The sequence below is a fragment of the Nuphar pumila genome, chromosome 17 (assembly GCF_984573655.1).
Source record: "Nuphar pumila chromosome 17, dmNupPumi1.hap1.1, whole genome shotgun sequence".
In the NCBI taxonomy this organism is placed as follows: domain Eukaryota; kingdom Viridiplantae; phylum Streptophyta; class Magnoliopsida; order Nymphaeales; family Nymphaeaceae; genus Nuphar; species Nuphar pumila.
Window position 1 is genome coordinate 68,894,114 of NC_143265.1, and position 15,961 is coordinate 68,910,074.

Here is a 15,961-nt window from a genome sequence, read left to right on the forward strand (position 1 = left end):
AAAGGAGAGATGCCATGGAAACAAATGTCAATTCTTACCCATTGTTGTCCACATGAAGCCACTCAAACTTATGATGAGGTATGTTAAAGGAGCATGATCAAAGTCTGGTTTATTATAAAACAACATAACACACAAAGAAATATAAATAGGTAAAATTAACAGCAGCAACAAAAATTAGGAGTCGAAAACCAACATAACACAAAGAAAAACCTTTGCTTGTAGGAATTGTAGCTTTGTAAGCTTGTCCAATGAGCTAGGAATGACTCTGATAAATTTGTTCAAATAAACATCCAAACTGACCAGGCTTGAAAGATTACCAAGTTCACTAGGTATTGGACCACTTAAATTGTTACTATAGAGCTCCCTGCAAAACAAATTTTTTAACTGGATACCTTACAATGTAGATTTGTCCAAGTCACAGGAAAACTGATAAGCAATAAAATTGCACGGTACCTATTTCATACCATCTTTTATAAAATCGCATAATAAAATTTATCTATAAAAACATGAATGAAGACTCAAAACATAAAGCATACAACAATGGGAGAATCATAAATATGATTTTTTTTATGCTGCAAAACGTCAACTGCTAAAGGCACCCGACGATATATTAGAATTTAGAGAACTGAGCCAAAGCCCCTTCTAAATGATTCTAAGATGTTTTAATAGCAACCAGAACCATAGATTTGGGAGCAAAGGTTTAGAGACAGACTTAGGAACACCGAATCATGATATTGAGAACACCAATCTTCCATAAAAGTCCAATATACAATAGCTAAAATGTATGTAAAGGACACATAACTAGGAGTCACTAACAACTTTATGAGACAAATGACAATATCCACATACTTGACTTATCTTCTTTGGAGAGATGATCTATAATGTGTGTAAATGACAATTGTTGTCCCTATCAAGAGCTCCATTTCTTTTCAACCAAATACAACAGAGTAATACCTTCATAACGGTAATGCTCGCAAATTTTTGAGGAATTTTCATAAATTTTTGTGAATATTTCTATAAGTGATAATTTGATAATGATAATAAGTATTATACAATATGAATAGACTAGGTCTTAGATAAGGAGATTGAGAAAAAAATAAAAGCACTTAAAACAACAATGGGTCCTATTGACCTTAATGGAAATCAATTCCGAAATGCATTTTTGAGAAATTAACATTTTTAGAAAAGAATTTAAATAATCTAGACAAATTGTGGTTTAAAAGAATTTCATATGCATTTAAGAATAATTTGGTTTATATGTAGTGATATTTCATCTAAATTGAATTTTAGTTTTAGTCATTTTGAAATCCAAAATAATAAACAAAGCTAATTAATAAAATAATTAAAATAAAATGAAAATTTTAATTGAACTAAATTATATAAATTAGTAGAGGTCCATAGGTGGGTCCATCCTATATAGCACCTCAATGTATAATTTTAAATTCAATTTAAAACTTTAAATTAAAAACTTTTTATAAAGTTACCAAAAACCAACTTTAAAAGCCAAAGTCAAAACTTACTAAAAAAACCAAAGGGGGGGATGTCCCATCCTAGATCTTTCTAGGATGGGGCTAGAAATTAAAAAGAAGGGAGAAAAGAATAGAGAAAAGGAAAGAAAGAATATATATATATATATATATATATATATATATATATATATATATATATATATATATATATATATATATATATATATATATATATATATAGCTTGACAATGTGCAATATGAAAAGGTGTACCCTGTATGGGGGCATCAACCAACCTATGTGCATATATATTATATTGTATACACTAAGTATAATACATAATATCATCTCAACCTAAGTCTCTTGTGCAACCAAGGGGTAAACCTACACACATTGGAGGAGAGGTCTGAGCATATAGCTGCAGACACCACAAGAAGTGGATGGACGGTTCGCTTGAGAAGACTTTGTTTTTTGGTTGAGAGGTGTGTTTTCGCAAAAAATTATAGGAGGTTCTATTCTCTACATGTAGATCAGAACTTGTAGGCACGAGTTTATTCTGATTTCTAATAAAATGAACCCTGTATCGAACCTCCCATACAAGGGTTCGGTGTTGGATTTGTCAAAATTAAAATAGAGAGGGTTTTTTTAAGAAAACCTCAAAGATTGTTTTTACTAAAAAATATTTTTTTCTTGAAACCAAATTAAAATATGATTTCAATAATAATATACGTGTATACACTCCGAATCTGGGGTGCACACGCATATATATATATATAATGAAAATTGTGATTTAAACCCTACCGCCAACTTGTTGGATCGCTCACATACTTATCCATCACTCGACCAAACATAGCTCATGTAGTTCATTCATTCAGTCAGTTTCAACATGCTCCCACCATTGTGCACATGAGTGTTGTCTTAAGAATTATCAGATATATCAAGAATACTATAACCAAAGGGGTTTTTCTTTTCTCATCTTCTTCATTTGATTTATATGCCTATACTGATGCTGATTGGGGTAAAAATCCCAATGATAGAGTCTCAACTACACATTTTTGTATGTTTTTAGGTGACTCTATGATCTCATAAAGATGCAAAAAGTAGCACAAAGTATCTCTATCCTCAATTGAAGTTGAATATCGTGCAATGACCACTACGACCATAGAGCTTGTGTGACTTCAAAGTCTTCTCAGAGATATGTTGTGATAATAAAAATGCAATTTACATCGCAAGCAACCACACCTTCCATGAGCGTACTAAGCATATTAAGATGGACTTTCACTATGTACATAACAAATATTTGAGAGAAACCATTACTTTGTCATATGTCACATCAGAGTGCCAGTTGGCAGATTTCTTCACTAAAGCTCTTCTTGCTCCTCATTTTATTTTTTTCCTTAACAAACTTTCAGTTATCTCCCCATAAAGTTTGAGGAGAGTGTTAAAATATATGCACGTATATATATATATATATATATATATATATATATATATATATATATATATATATATGCATGTCTTGTATCTATGATGGACAATGTGATTATCATATGGCTCTTCCCCGTGCGTTTTGGAAGCATGACATTTTGTGCTTCCGAAGTACACTTCCCCACTTACCTAGGCATTTTTGGTAACTTTGGTATAAATAGGGGTGAAACCCCCTCTCAATTGTAAGGTTCTTTCATGGGTTGAGATCAATAAATATATTATTTTTTATTCCTTGTTCTTGTACCCTTTAGTGGGTGTTTGTGAGCAAACCCATTTGTGGTTCTTTGTGTTCATTTTGATATTTTGGTGGAACTCTTTTGAGTGCCCACTTTTAGTGATTTTGTGAATATCGTCGGAGGAACTCATTTCCTTACAAGGTATGAAAGTTTGATGATCAAGCTGAAATTGTTTTCGGTACGTTAGAAAGCGTGCTACTCTAAATTTGAAAGTGTTGAAGCTATTTTGCAATCTCTATTCAAAGTGCTCGTGATTGATGACTTTTGCTTGGTGGTGGAGTGCTCGTGACTTCCATCTTTAATTAATTGCTCATGACTTTCACCTTTTTTCTTATTTTTTTCTCTCTTTTCTTTCTCTACTTCTCTCTATTCTTCTCTTTTGTTTATACCCTTGTAAAAATGGATGACAATGAAAATGTTACCATAGAACCTATTAAGCTCAATGATTCAAATTATGTAACATGGGCTTTAATTAAGAAACACATCATATGAGGAAATAGATTGTGGAGACTAGTAGATGAGACCGATTTGAAACTCAAGCTAATCTTCACTAAAGTAGAAGGAGATAAAGAGGTATGTCTTATAGAGGATGAGAAAATAAGGCAATGACCACTTGTGAGAAGTGAAAGGAATGGAGAATGAGAGATGCCAAGATTGTCTTAGCTAATTAGTAGTGTAGACATTAAGAAATGCTCTATTCTTGCTAAATTCAAGCATGCAAATTATGCATGAGATTACCTTAAGAGAATGTATTCTCTTAAAAATATTGCACATGTGTGCAATTTGCAAGATAAGATACAAAATATGACTCAAGGAGATAAGTGTATTAGAGAATACTATAATGGATTGTCCGAATTATGAGAAGAGTTGGATCTTCTTGAACCAAAGTGGTATTGTCTCAAAGATATTGTACTCCACCAAAATCAAATAAATGCAAAACATATTTATCAATGGTTTGAGATTGAATTTTGAATCCACTAAATTCACTCTTATTCATCAAGGGAAAGTTCCCTCAATAGAGGCACCATAGAAGAATTGAGTATGAAAGAAAATAGTCTTAAAAAGTAAATCAATAAGAGTGATAATGACTCAGTTCTAGCTCTATCTAGACTGAAAAACTATGTTCATACCTATAAGTTACTACACTCCTAGGGTTTTCAGAAAATCTGAAGTACCCCTCCCTAAACTGTTGTTTTAAAATTTAAATTTTTATCTTAGGGAAAATTAATTAAAATAAGTAATTTATAATAATTAAGATTTTGGAAATGTAATTACTTAAACCTTGTTAGGCTAGATTCAAATTGTATTTCATATATTCACATTCCATACGAATTACAAGTTCATTTAGAAAAAAAAATCTTGTTTGAATTTAAAATGGATTTACATGAAATTAAGTTATAATTTAGTGGAATGGATTTTAAAAATTAATTGAGATTTATAAAATGGTAGGAGTACATGTGTCATCCTATTAAAAGTTTAAAATTGGTAAAAACAAAAATAAACTTTAAAATAAGGCAAGAATCAAAGTTACTAAAAATAAAAAAAATGAATAAGTCAAAATTTTCCAAATTTAAAAAAAAAAACCCTAAGGGGTGATGCCCTTTTTGAGAGAGCTCTAGAAGGGTCCAGCAAGGGCTGGACTCATGAACAAAATAGAAAGTAAAGACTTATGGAAAGAAAAAAAAGAAAAGTTGAATTAGTCAACTTGGTTGCCAAGCAAGCAAGTTGCTATGTTTTGCAAAAAGGAAAGAGAGGGTTCCATAGGGATATCGATCAGCCCTATGGAGACTCTCCATATGATATAATATAGTGTATATATATATATATATACTATACCTAATAGAGTATGAACTATATAGTATACTAAGCTATGAAAAAAATAATATACAAAAAAAAAGGAGGAGGAATTAACAAAGTTAAGTAACTTGTTGCAAGATTTAAAAATTTTCTTAAGATTAGATCAAGGGCTAGGAATTAACCCAACCCTTGACCTAATTCAGCCTAATAGCTGCAAAAATAGAATTTGTCTATGATGGACTATGTGATTATCATGTATTACGAAGTTTGAAAGTTTATTTAATGGTTTGATGTAAAAAATAAATAAAAATATGAATTCGAGTGGCCTATTTCTGCTCATCTGAATGCATATTACCTACTATTACATATTCTCGGCTTAACACTTGATCGATAAATTATTTATTTCTCTCTCATTCAGATGAGTTTTTACGAATGATTTATTATGTTGTAAAGTTAAAATTTTTACACAATCTGTAAAATTTTGAGCTTTGTTCTCAGATTGAGTTCTGAACTGTGATAGTTCAAACAAAAAAGTATAGACGTGTATTAAACAGATCATATCTTCCTCATATGAAAGAATTTTTATGAATAGTTTGTGACATAAAAAAGCTGATGGAATTTTATACAACCTGTAAAAATTTCAACTTTGTTCACCTAATGTAAACTTTTCTATAACAATTGTAATAGTTGGATAAAATTGAGGTCTGACGGGTTCTGAACCGGCTAAAGGCCCGGTTAGCAAATACGTGTGAGTCTCTAAGGCTTTTGAGTATGCTTTTGCAAATTTTATCATGTTTCATATCTATTGTTAAAATAATTTTTATGCAAGGATTCAGTGCTCAACATGAGGCATGAATTAAATGAAATAATTATGCACGAATTGGCTTTGTCGTCATTTGCTTTTGAATTGAGCGAAACAAACATGTATTGTAAATGAACGTGGATACTTAAGTTCGTATGACTGCTGCATGTTCATGAGTGAATGTTAAAATTAAAAATGCATTGACGCATGATTTTTTACTAGCATTTGAGACATGTGCATCCATGAGCCCTAAAGGGGATTGAATTTTGTAAATATTAATCAATTGTGTGTTGCATGAAATCAACAAACTAAAAGAGTTAAACATGTAATACTAAACAGGAATACTTACAAAGAGAGGGTAAGCGGTACTTATGGCTTCATAAATACCGTATTTGAGTATGAAATGTTGTTCATCCCCAGCTACGAAGATAGGAAAACCCTCCACATTAGATGCAGTGTGGAAGACAAAATCCTATGAGTAAAGTTTGATGCATCAGGATGATAGTGTTGGGAGCTTCTCTCGCTCTAGTCGTCACTCACTCGGCATTGGTGAATGGTGTCCTACTAGGCTAAAGCTACAATTATTTGAAAATACTGCATGCACTATGGCCCTAATTTAGGTTACTACCTGTGGTAGTATCCATAGGGCTAATAACTAGAGCCTAAAGTGAATGTGCATTATGGCCTTGATCTAGGTTACTGCCTGTGTTAGTATCCGCAGGGTTAATAATTAAAACCTAAAGTGAATGTGTATTTAGCTAGGCATGACATGCATTTTTTAAAAAGAAAACCTAATTAAAAATGTTAAAGTTACTCATGCATACCGTTCGAATTCTGTAATGGTAAGTGCATGCAATATTAATTGTTCATGCATGATTAAATGATTATCTGCTTCTGATTGAGATAAATTTGCTAATGTGAATTATTGAGAATGTTGTAAACATTGTATCATATTTAGCCTTGAAGTATTGTTTAAATTTAACGTGTGTAAGTATTTGAATAAGTTCTTGCATGCATGTTTTAATTTATGTGTATTGAATAGCTCTGTCCTACTGAGAACTTATTAGTATGACCTTATTATTATTAAATATTTTTTTAGGTAGCAAATAGAGGACCATCTGATGGCGGGAGGTTGCAGTGAGAATTGAGCCAGATCTTTTCTCTTTTTTATTGTGTTTTGGATTGCAAGCATTTACAAGTGCTCAAGGACTGATAATTATTTAGTTTGAAAGAACTCTGATATTATTTAATTCAAAGTTTTTAATGGATATTTATTTATTTGTTAATATTCAATTCTAAATTTGAAGTGTATTTGAAAAGGATGTGATAGACTTATAATATGCCAAAGCTTTTATCTAGTTTGAATTTTTGTTGTACTTTATAAAACTATTTCAAAAAAAAAAGTTACATGATTTTTAGAATAAAAATTTTGGGATGTTACAGTAACCATTTCTGTAATGATGAAACATGTATTGGATTTTCATTCCACCCTGATAAATATGTTTAGAGAATACATACAAATATTTTCCTAATTTAGAAACTTAAAACATTTGGTTACTCAGACATCCTGCCACATTTAGTCACAAAGAAAATGCTTTGGACATTTGACAGAATTGATTCAATCATAATTGTCAGTTGAAACAAATGAGCAATAAAAAACACTGAAATATAATGTTGCAATTCGCAAACATGCCATACCTCAAAGCTGCCAAGAACCATGCGTTTATGTGTGTATATGTATTCATTTGTGCTTATGACATTTTACAAATTCATAGAAGTCATGCTCCTAAGATTTCGACACTACGGCCACAAAGTTACCGCTTGCAGGCATTGGATAAAAACTGATATTTCTTTTGGTGCAACATTTGGTTGCAACAAGGAGCCAAATCCAGTGATGGTGCATAATAGTTCACCTAAATCTTTGAACATTTCCTAGAAATATTGAAAAACAAAAACAGAAACAAAAAGCTGTATGAATCCACAAACTGATCAAAGCAGTGAGAAGAAAAAAATAAAGTTGAATCGAATTTTACAGGTATAATTTGGATATGTTCCTTCTCCATTCTCACCAACAACCCCCAAACTACAAAATTCAAAGAGCCTGCACACTGAGCAAACAAGCAATATGCACTTCCTAGCAATAGAGTATTGTCGTGCCACAACACCTCACACAACAATATCTATAGTAAAGAGCCACAACCACAATAGCAACAATATACACTATATGCAGACAGGAAACAACATCACACAATCAACAGATATATCAAGAACCCACACCTTCATGCAGTGAACTGCTATGCTGCCGAACCTCAAAACTGAAGAAATAACAAGCTATTACTCACACCAACACCAAATAGTGAATAACCTAGCAGCACGAAACACTAATTTTCATACCCAATACAAAATCAACTGCAACCAGGCAAAAATACACGAGAATGGAGATGACGATATGCGTCGACAGTGAAAAAACTAGTTACCGTCAGTAATATCCCGTCAAATCCACATCAAAACTAAAAAATAGCCAAATATTCTGCACCCAAAATACTATCAACAGTGTTCTAATATAAAAACGACCTGAATCCAACCATATAGGGCACTTAACATCTATCGATGAGATCAGAATAAGCAAAAATAGCAAATCTGAACACTATTTGCTGTGAGAACCAGAAAATAGTGGAAATCACCAAAAATTCATTACACGTCTGATTCTCATGATTCTTGATTCAACCATCCTCTAAAATCACCCTCATAAAGCCCTATATCAATTGAATCAAATCCAACTGTCACCTGAAGTTTCTGACAGATCCGATGCCATGACCACCTTCACACCATTGGCATAGGCCTTCTCAATGAAAGTCGAGTAATCGATGACCTCTCCCTCTGTTCCAGGGTACTGAACCAGCACCCTGCAGACATCCCCAGATGTGTAATCGATATCCTTGAGGTCGGAAACGACAACCTTGAGATCGAATCTGGTGGCTCGAGTCTTGCAGATGTCGATGGTCTGTGGGTGGCAATTTGAAGCGATGACGAAGGTATTCTTCTTCCTCTTCTGGATGCTGTTGCACATGAACATGGCCTTAGCCACAGCAGTGCCCTCTTAGAAGAGGGAGGCATTCGACAACGGGATTTCCGGTGAGAGAGAGAGTAAAAACGAAAAGAGGGCAAATCATGCCCTTTTCGTTTTTACTTTAAACAAACGTTTTCTCTGTCGCACTCTAATAATGCGCCATAAAACAATTCTTTTCCACTGAAACATCACCAAGAATGCTTATTCACTGGCGCACTTTTTATGTGCGCCAGAAACATATTTTTACGGACGCAATTTATAGCTCGCAGTAAAATTTAATTTTTTTCACTGGCACTAATAAAAATAGCGCCAGTGAAAATTATTTTACTGGTGCATTAGAGAAGATGCGCCAGTAAATACCTGATTTCTTGTAGTGTGTCTTATTATTCAAAAATACAAAGAGAACTCAAAAGATAATAGAGGCCCAGACGGTTACAAGGGGAGTATTTTGTCCAAAAGTACCCATTATTTAAGGAAAACGTTTTTAGCAAGATATCTCTCTCTCTCTCTCTTGATTTTCAGCTCCTTTATGATACATTTTTCCTTCATTAGGTCTATCCTTTGAGATCTTCTTGTAACCAGAATAGCTGTCTCCATTAGGTCTATCCTTTGAGATCTTCGTACCACTGGTAGTCTCTTCCACCTTCTTACTCCCCGTCCAACTTAGCTGAGAGCAGAGGCCAAGTTTGTACCTGAGGAAAGAGAAAGGAGATTTTTCAAGGGGCATGGTGAAAACATCAGCCAATTGTTGTTGGGAGGAAACAAACTTTGTGATCAAAAGCTTTTGAGCAACTTCTCACGAACATAATGATAGTCAACTTGGATGTGTTTGGGCCTATTGTGAAAAACAGGGTTAATCACCGTATATAAGGCACTGAGATTGTCACAATGAAGAATTGGAGGATTCTTCAAAAATACTCCAGGCAACGGTTTTTTGCTTTTGGCACTCCAAGAGACAGTTACTCCTGATGAAGGTACAAAAACCAAATGTAGATCTTCATGTGTTTGGGCATCCAACTCAGTCTACATCTGAATAGCCATAGAGATCCAAAGTGCTTTGAGATCCCACTTTATGCATGCCAGTGTCCATTTTCAGGTTTTTTGTCTCAAAATCTAAAGCCATCATTATTTGACTTCAATGTGGAAAAAAAAAACTATTAAAAAATGTTCAAGATAAGGGTTCTACATTTGAGAAAGTAGAAAAGGTTGGAACTGATATAGTTTTGAGAGTAAATTTCATCGGAAATGTTTGATATTGTTCCTAATCTAATAGAACCGATCAATTAAATTAGAATCCATTCATAATACCATACATTTTCGATGTCAAATACCGATAAATCATTCAAAAGGAATTAATTGTATTACTCTTATTACGTAACAACAACTATTCATTGGGCACATTGTGCCATTGTGCATCACCCTACTTCTATTTGTGTAGATGCGATACAACTGGGTTCAAGTGCCTGATCTAACGACACAAATATGATTGCCACCACACAATGATCTAATTATATTACTTTTTATTTGAAAATAATGGAAGCATGGTTTTAATGTGAAAATTGTATTAATCGTAAGTTCAACTCCAGATTCAATTTTAAATCGAATTGAAACTATTAATCTGCATTCGTACGAAGACAACAAACTTGGACTAGTTACATCCGACTCTGGGCTAACTAGTCATTCACTTCTTTCTTGTAGTTCAAGACTTTGTTTCAATTGTACATCTGTGCTGAATATTCATTCAAATCTTACAGATCCAGACGCAAGGAAAAAGTTCTGGATCCAAATGAGAGGTTAGATTGAACCTGTCATATTTACACCCCTGCTTGAGATAGTGTTGAAATGAAATGAGTCACAGTTTCATATAGATGGCCCTGTTTATTTGCTTTCCTTGCATATTCAGGAGCAAAATTCGATTATGGAGAAAAAGTAGTTCTTTCTGATGTTTGAATTGTTTGAAGCACAAACAGGAACATATTCTCATTCTGTAAAACTTCATATGCAATACAGAAGCTCAATATTTCACAACAATGCCATGTTCCTCCAAAACCCTGTATGCAAGAAAAAAAGTGACATTTCTACTGTGAACAATATGAAGAAAATCACCTCCAACATTCGTGTCATATACTTGGAAAAGTCTCACATATTTTATGTTAAGTGCACACAAAGGGAAAAAATTAAAGTAGAAAATTCGATATTTAGCAGATTCCACTGGTTTTCTTTGCAGCAACAACACCCTTCCAGTGCCTGGTTACTTCCTCTTGGATTTCTCTCGCCGTCTTCTTCACCACAATGTTGCACTCCACGCCATTGACGAGCTGAACATTGGCCGTAGTAACATGACCTAGGGACCTTGGTGGAAGAGAGTCCAGTTCCTTAATTACTTTCTCCAAGTCAGAGACCAGCCGCTCTGCCAAGCTCCGGCTGAAGTCCTCCCTTATAACAACACGAAGGACCGCAATGTGTTCAGCATCTGCCGGCATTGTGTAAGCTGGCACTATCCACCCATAACGCCGTAGACTGTCTGATATCTCGAAAACATCATGCTTGCTGCTGTCTTTCAGTGAGAATGCTACGAGCGGAACTCCAACTTCTTTGGAGACAATTTCGAACCTACCAGTTTTCTCAATTCCTTTTCTCAATGCAGCAGCATTATCCATGCAATTCTCCATGATGTTCTTGTAGCCCTGGATAATCAGGAAAAATTAAGAGGGGAGCTCATATATGCATCTCCTTTCTGCACTAATATCAACAAGTTTTGACAGTCTATTGTACATTAATCCTGATGCACTGGTGCCGCATGCAAACTACAAAAGGGATATAGATTCTGTATTCTCTGAAACTTCAAGATTTCAGAGAGCTATTTTCTCTAAAGGGGTTAACCATACGCCCTTGTTGGTGAAACGATTATGCGTTACCTGCTTTTTAGCATCAGGTGCACAAATATGGCTGTTACTTTGTAGTTTGTAAAACATCAATAAGTACATATACATGCTTCATTATCAACATAGTCTCTGTAAGGCTTGTCATTGGCTGTCTAAGCTTGAGTGGATGATCAGCCCTAACTACACCACTGGTCACAAGATGAGCCTAGTTGAAAACGACCATTGCTTTTGAAATCAAGCCCCTAATGGTTTGCTACCATTTACAGGGGTGTGAACCAGCACTGAAATATGTTCAATATTTACCAAAGTACTGTCTGTATAGATGGCAGCAAAACTATGGATAGGTTTATTGATTATTATCGTGCTTGCTGTGTCGCTGGTCATCCTAGTTAGAAGTTTACCTCATATCCAAGGCGAATGAGTTGGTAATACTGCGCAATGATCTGACTTGAACCTGAACTCAACCAAATCAGGAAATGGGTCACAGCATAAAACGCCTGTAAGCAATCACATGGACGTAGCAAAAGCAAGTAGAGCATAATAAAAATAATAATACCCTTGGAGAAATTCAGAGTGAAGGTGGGTTGGTCAGCTCCCAGATAGTTGATGTGGAAGATGAGCTCCTCAGGCAAGTCTTCACGGCTCCTCCACACTACCCAGCCTACACCGGCGTACACCAGGCCAAACTTGTGTCCGCTCACATTAATGCTCTTCACCAATGGCAGCCTAAAATCCCATTCCAGCTCGGGATACAAAAATGGGGCAATGAATCCACCACTAGCTGCATCCACATGAATGGGAGTGTTCCACCTGTAATTAGGCAGAAAAATTCCCGATTAAGGCTTGCACACCTACCTTCCTCAAATCTTGGGGGTTGGGACTGTTCTCTTAATGGCATGTTTGGAAGTGGGACAAAGAAAAAATGTGAATGGAAAAAAAAGGTACAATTTTTCCAGTTGTTCCAAATGAAAGAAATGTAAAAATCTTCTCATATCAAAATTTTCTCCGGCTCTGGAAATGGAGAAAATTTTGATATGACAAGCTGCTCTCTCTCTCTCTCTCAATTCGACTTTCACATCACAAAAAAAAAAAACAGCTGTAAAATTTTTCACACGAGAACTCATATGTAAAATTTTATTTTCATGTTTATTTTTTCTCGCTTCCAAATGTGGTTGTTTTATGGATTCCTTGGAGTAGCTTTTTCATCTTTGCTGTCAGCCGAAGTCAAATCATGTCCTTAACACATTTAATATTTAATAGGCTGTTTCTGTTATCTAATATACGTTGGTGAATTTTACTATGTTATCTAGGTGACTTTCACCAAGGGGCAACCTTCAGCATTAGATAACCATGCCAATCACGCCTGGCTTTTCCCTTGGTTCTATGTCCGGCCATTCGTTGTCACAGAATAAAAAACAAAAAAGCATGATCCATCAGAAGAAGAATAAGTCCAGCATTAGGTAAAAGCCTTTCTCTGCTAAATTAATCAATAAGCATGATATGTGGATCATTCAATCAGACCCACCCTATATTTTTTAACAAATTAATATTTGGAGGGGTCGCTTTTGGTAACTTGAAAGGGGTGAAGAAACGAGTTGATAGGGAAATTGCCGTTTGGTCGCCCATTGCAAAGTGTCCCTTTTTTCTTGAGGAAGTTGCTGGATATCTTGACCTGCTTTATCTACAAAATGCTTTTTAGGTAGGACCCTTTTGTCACTGTGTGTGAGTAAGCATAATCATACTTTATAATAGGAAAAAAAAAAGAAAAGGCTTCCTCCATTTTCTTTTTTGTTTATAGACTTTAATGGTTGTTCACCATGATGCAAATTGTTAGTCCCCTCAGTTTTACAGATATTGTTTTGTCTTTTCCATAATAGCTTAGCTTTATGTAACATTTGGCATGCAAGATTCATGAGCACCAAAGAATTTGTGCCTCTTTTTTTTGTTGGGGATTTCATTCTTAATTTGGTACAGAGATCATACCCAGTCTCCTGGTTCTTCTGAGTGAGGAGATCGTTGAGGAGCTTCACGTCTTCGAATTCTCCGGTCAGAGTTGAGCCCAAGATGGCGGCGACGCAGATGGTGTTCTCATCCACCAACTCGACGGCCTTGTGGGGATCCATCACATAGTAGCCCTCCCTCAGCTTCACCTCCTTGAGCTCCACCTCGAAGTAGCGGGCGAACTTCTCCCAGCACACCTGCACATTGGCCCCCGTCACGATGTTAGGCTTGTCGTAGGGCTTCCCCTCCGCCTTCATCTTGTTCTGCCACCTCCTCTTGAAGGCCAGCCCCGCCAGCATGATGGCCTCTGATGATCCCACCGTCCCCACACCGACCGCTGTCTCCGACTCGCCGATTGGTGCGTTGAAAAGGTTAGCGATAATGTTTACGCATCGATTCTGAGAGGGAAAAGAAAAAGAAGGGAAACAACGGCATCAGATTCGTGGAAGACCCTTGTTGGATGTGGGAGTTTTGATTCCAAGCAGTTTTTCGCGTGAAAACAGAGGAAGTTTTTGAGATGGCCATGCCTGGAAACGAGTTCTAACGGGACTCGCAAATAAGAAAAACAAAAAAATCGTCAAAATATCAAAGAATTAGATGAAATACATATCTGAATCTGAGCCCTCTATTGCTTGAATTGTAGCCCCTTTTTTTAATCTTTACCTGTTTTTCTTAATTTTGTGGAAAGCTGGGAGAGATTTTTAGTGGTTTTCGTGTGTTTGAGATTGAATTTTGCGTTTGCCCACAAAATGAAACTAAAGAAAACAACCGCTCAAAATGTGAATTATCAATATATAAATCAGCTCCTGCGAGGAATCAAAGTTCATAAAAAAGGATAAAAACTCACAAACATAAATACCATAATTTACAATTTAAAAGCAACGAATTCATATTTCTAGGAGCGAATCCATGGAAATCCTCACCGGCAAGTGCGAATAAAATCCAGATAATTTTTACTCTTTTTTTTTATATATTTGCAGGGAGAAACCACTCCAGGATCCTAGCGCCACGTTTCCGCTTGCGCAGGAGACGACGTCTCTGGGCCGCCATCCCACTACGCCAAACCTCTTTGAGGCAGATTCTTTTTACTTGAATCTAAAACGAAAGAATTTTTTTTCTCTCTTTAGTTGGGTAGACATAGATTGAACACTTGGATAAAAAGTCCTTAGAAAAGAATAACAAGTGAGTCCATGGGGGACATTGAAGAAGAAGAAGGGAGTCAAACCTGGAGCTCTGTGGTGACTGGGTACTCGTCCATGTCGACGTAGTTCTTGTTGATGGCAGCCATGATGAGCTTGTCGCACTCGGGTTCCATCCAAGTGGTCACGAACGACGCCAGGTTCAGCCGAGGGTTCCCGTCCAGCATCAGCTCGTCGTTTATTATCTGGTACGCCGCCTCCTTCGGTATCGAGTTCTCCTGCATCTTGAACCTGATTCAAACAACCAACAAGACAGAAATCAGGAGGTGGAAGGCTCAGGCTGAATCTGTGCGTGAAAGAAAAAAAATTGATCGTGTACCTTGGGAGAGAAGTACGGACATAACGGGAGGCGAAGGTGGAGTGCACGGATTCGTCGGAATTACGGGCGGGCGTGGTGGTGGTGATCACCATGGTCTCTCTCTCTCTCTCTCTCTCTCTCTCTCTCTCTCTCTCTCTCTGCGTTGGAGTTGGAGTTGGAGATCTTTGTTTCAACTCGAGAAATTATATAAATAACGGAAAGAGCAAAATATTAAGATGCCCCCTACCGAAGCAGGTTATATCTAGCGTTGAAAACAACGATTTAAAAAAAGAGGGTTTGGAAAGACTTAATACCCTTAACATAATTATTTATATGTACTATTATCCAAAAAAGAAATCCTTCTTAAAGAAGCCATGAACATCAACTCTTTCTCTCTTTTTCTTTACGCAGACGATCCTAATCCTACACTGCTCTATCAAGCATCGACTAACCTGCACATTGATTATAGCATGGTTCAACTTGATGAATTGTCGAACTTAATTCAGAGTTTTTACCCTTACAGGAGGAGGGTTTGGGAGCTCCCCCGGTGTGTAGCATCATTAAACTTGATAAGTTGTGGAGTTTTTGCCCTTACAGGAAAGGAGTCTGGGGTCCAAGGGCTCCCTCCGGTGCAGGTCCCGTTGCGCAGTCAGCGGGCGGGGGTCCAGGGGAGGCCACCCCTGGCGGGAGGCTCGAGGGGCAGCACCCTCCGGACCAA

The 15,961-nt window shown here is 36.2% G+C and overlaps 1 protein-coding gene across 1 annotated transcript; it reads right to left on the minus strand.

The window, feature by feature from the left end:
- Positions 1-10,814: 10,814 nt before the first annotated feature.
- Positions 10,815-15,468, minus strand: LOC149812124 (glutamate decarboxylase 4-like). The gene is made up of 6 exons (XM_089993484.1): positions 15,265-15,468; positions 14,972-15,176; positions 13,729-14,144; positions 12,302-12,555; positions 12,147-12,199; positions 10,815-11,547 (listed from the first exon to the last, which is right to left on the minus strand). The coding sequence occupies exons 1-6, from the start codon at positions 15,354-15,356 to the stop codon at positions 11,059-11,061; spliced, it is 1,509 nt and encodes a 502-aa protein (XP_089849610.1). The 5' UTR covers positions 15,357-15,468; the 3' UTR covers positions 10,815-11,058.
- Between the last annotated feature and the right edge of the window lie 493 nt (positions 15,469-15,961).

Coding starts and splice junctions, on each gene's coding strand:
- LOC149812124 (XM_089993484.1), bottom strand. CDS start 15,356: ATGGTGATCACCACCACCACGCCCGCCCGTAATTCCGACGAATCCGTG. Junction 12,556..13,728: donor CAGAAGAACCAGGAGACTGG/GTATGATCTCTG, acceptor GCCTAATTACAG/GTGGAACACTCCCATTCATG. Junction 11,548..12,146: donor TCATTCGCCTTGGATATGAG/GTAAACTTCTAA, acceptor CTGATTATCCAG/GGCTACAAGAACATCATGGA.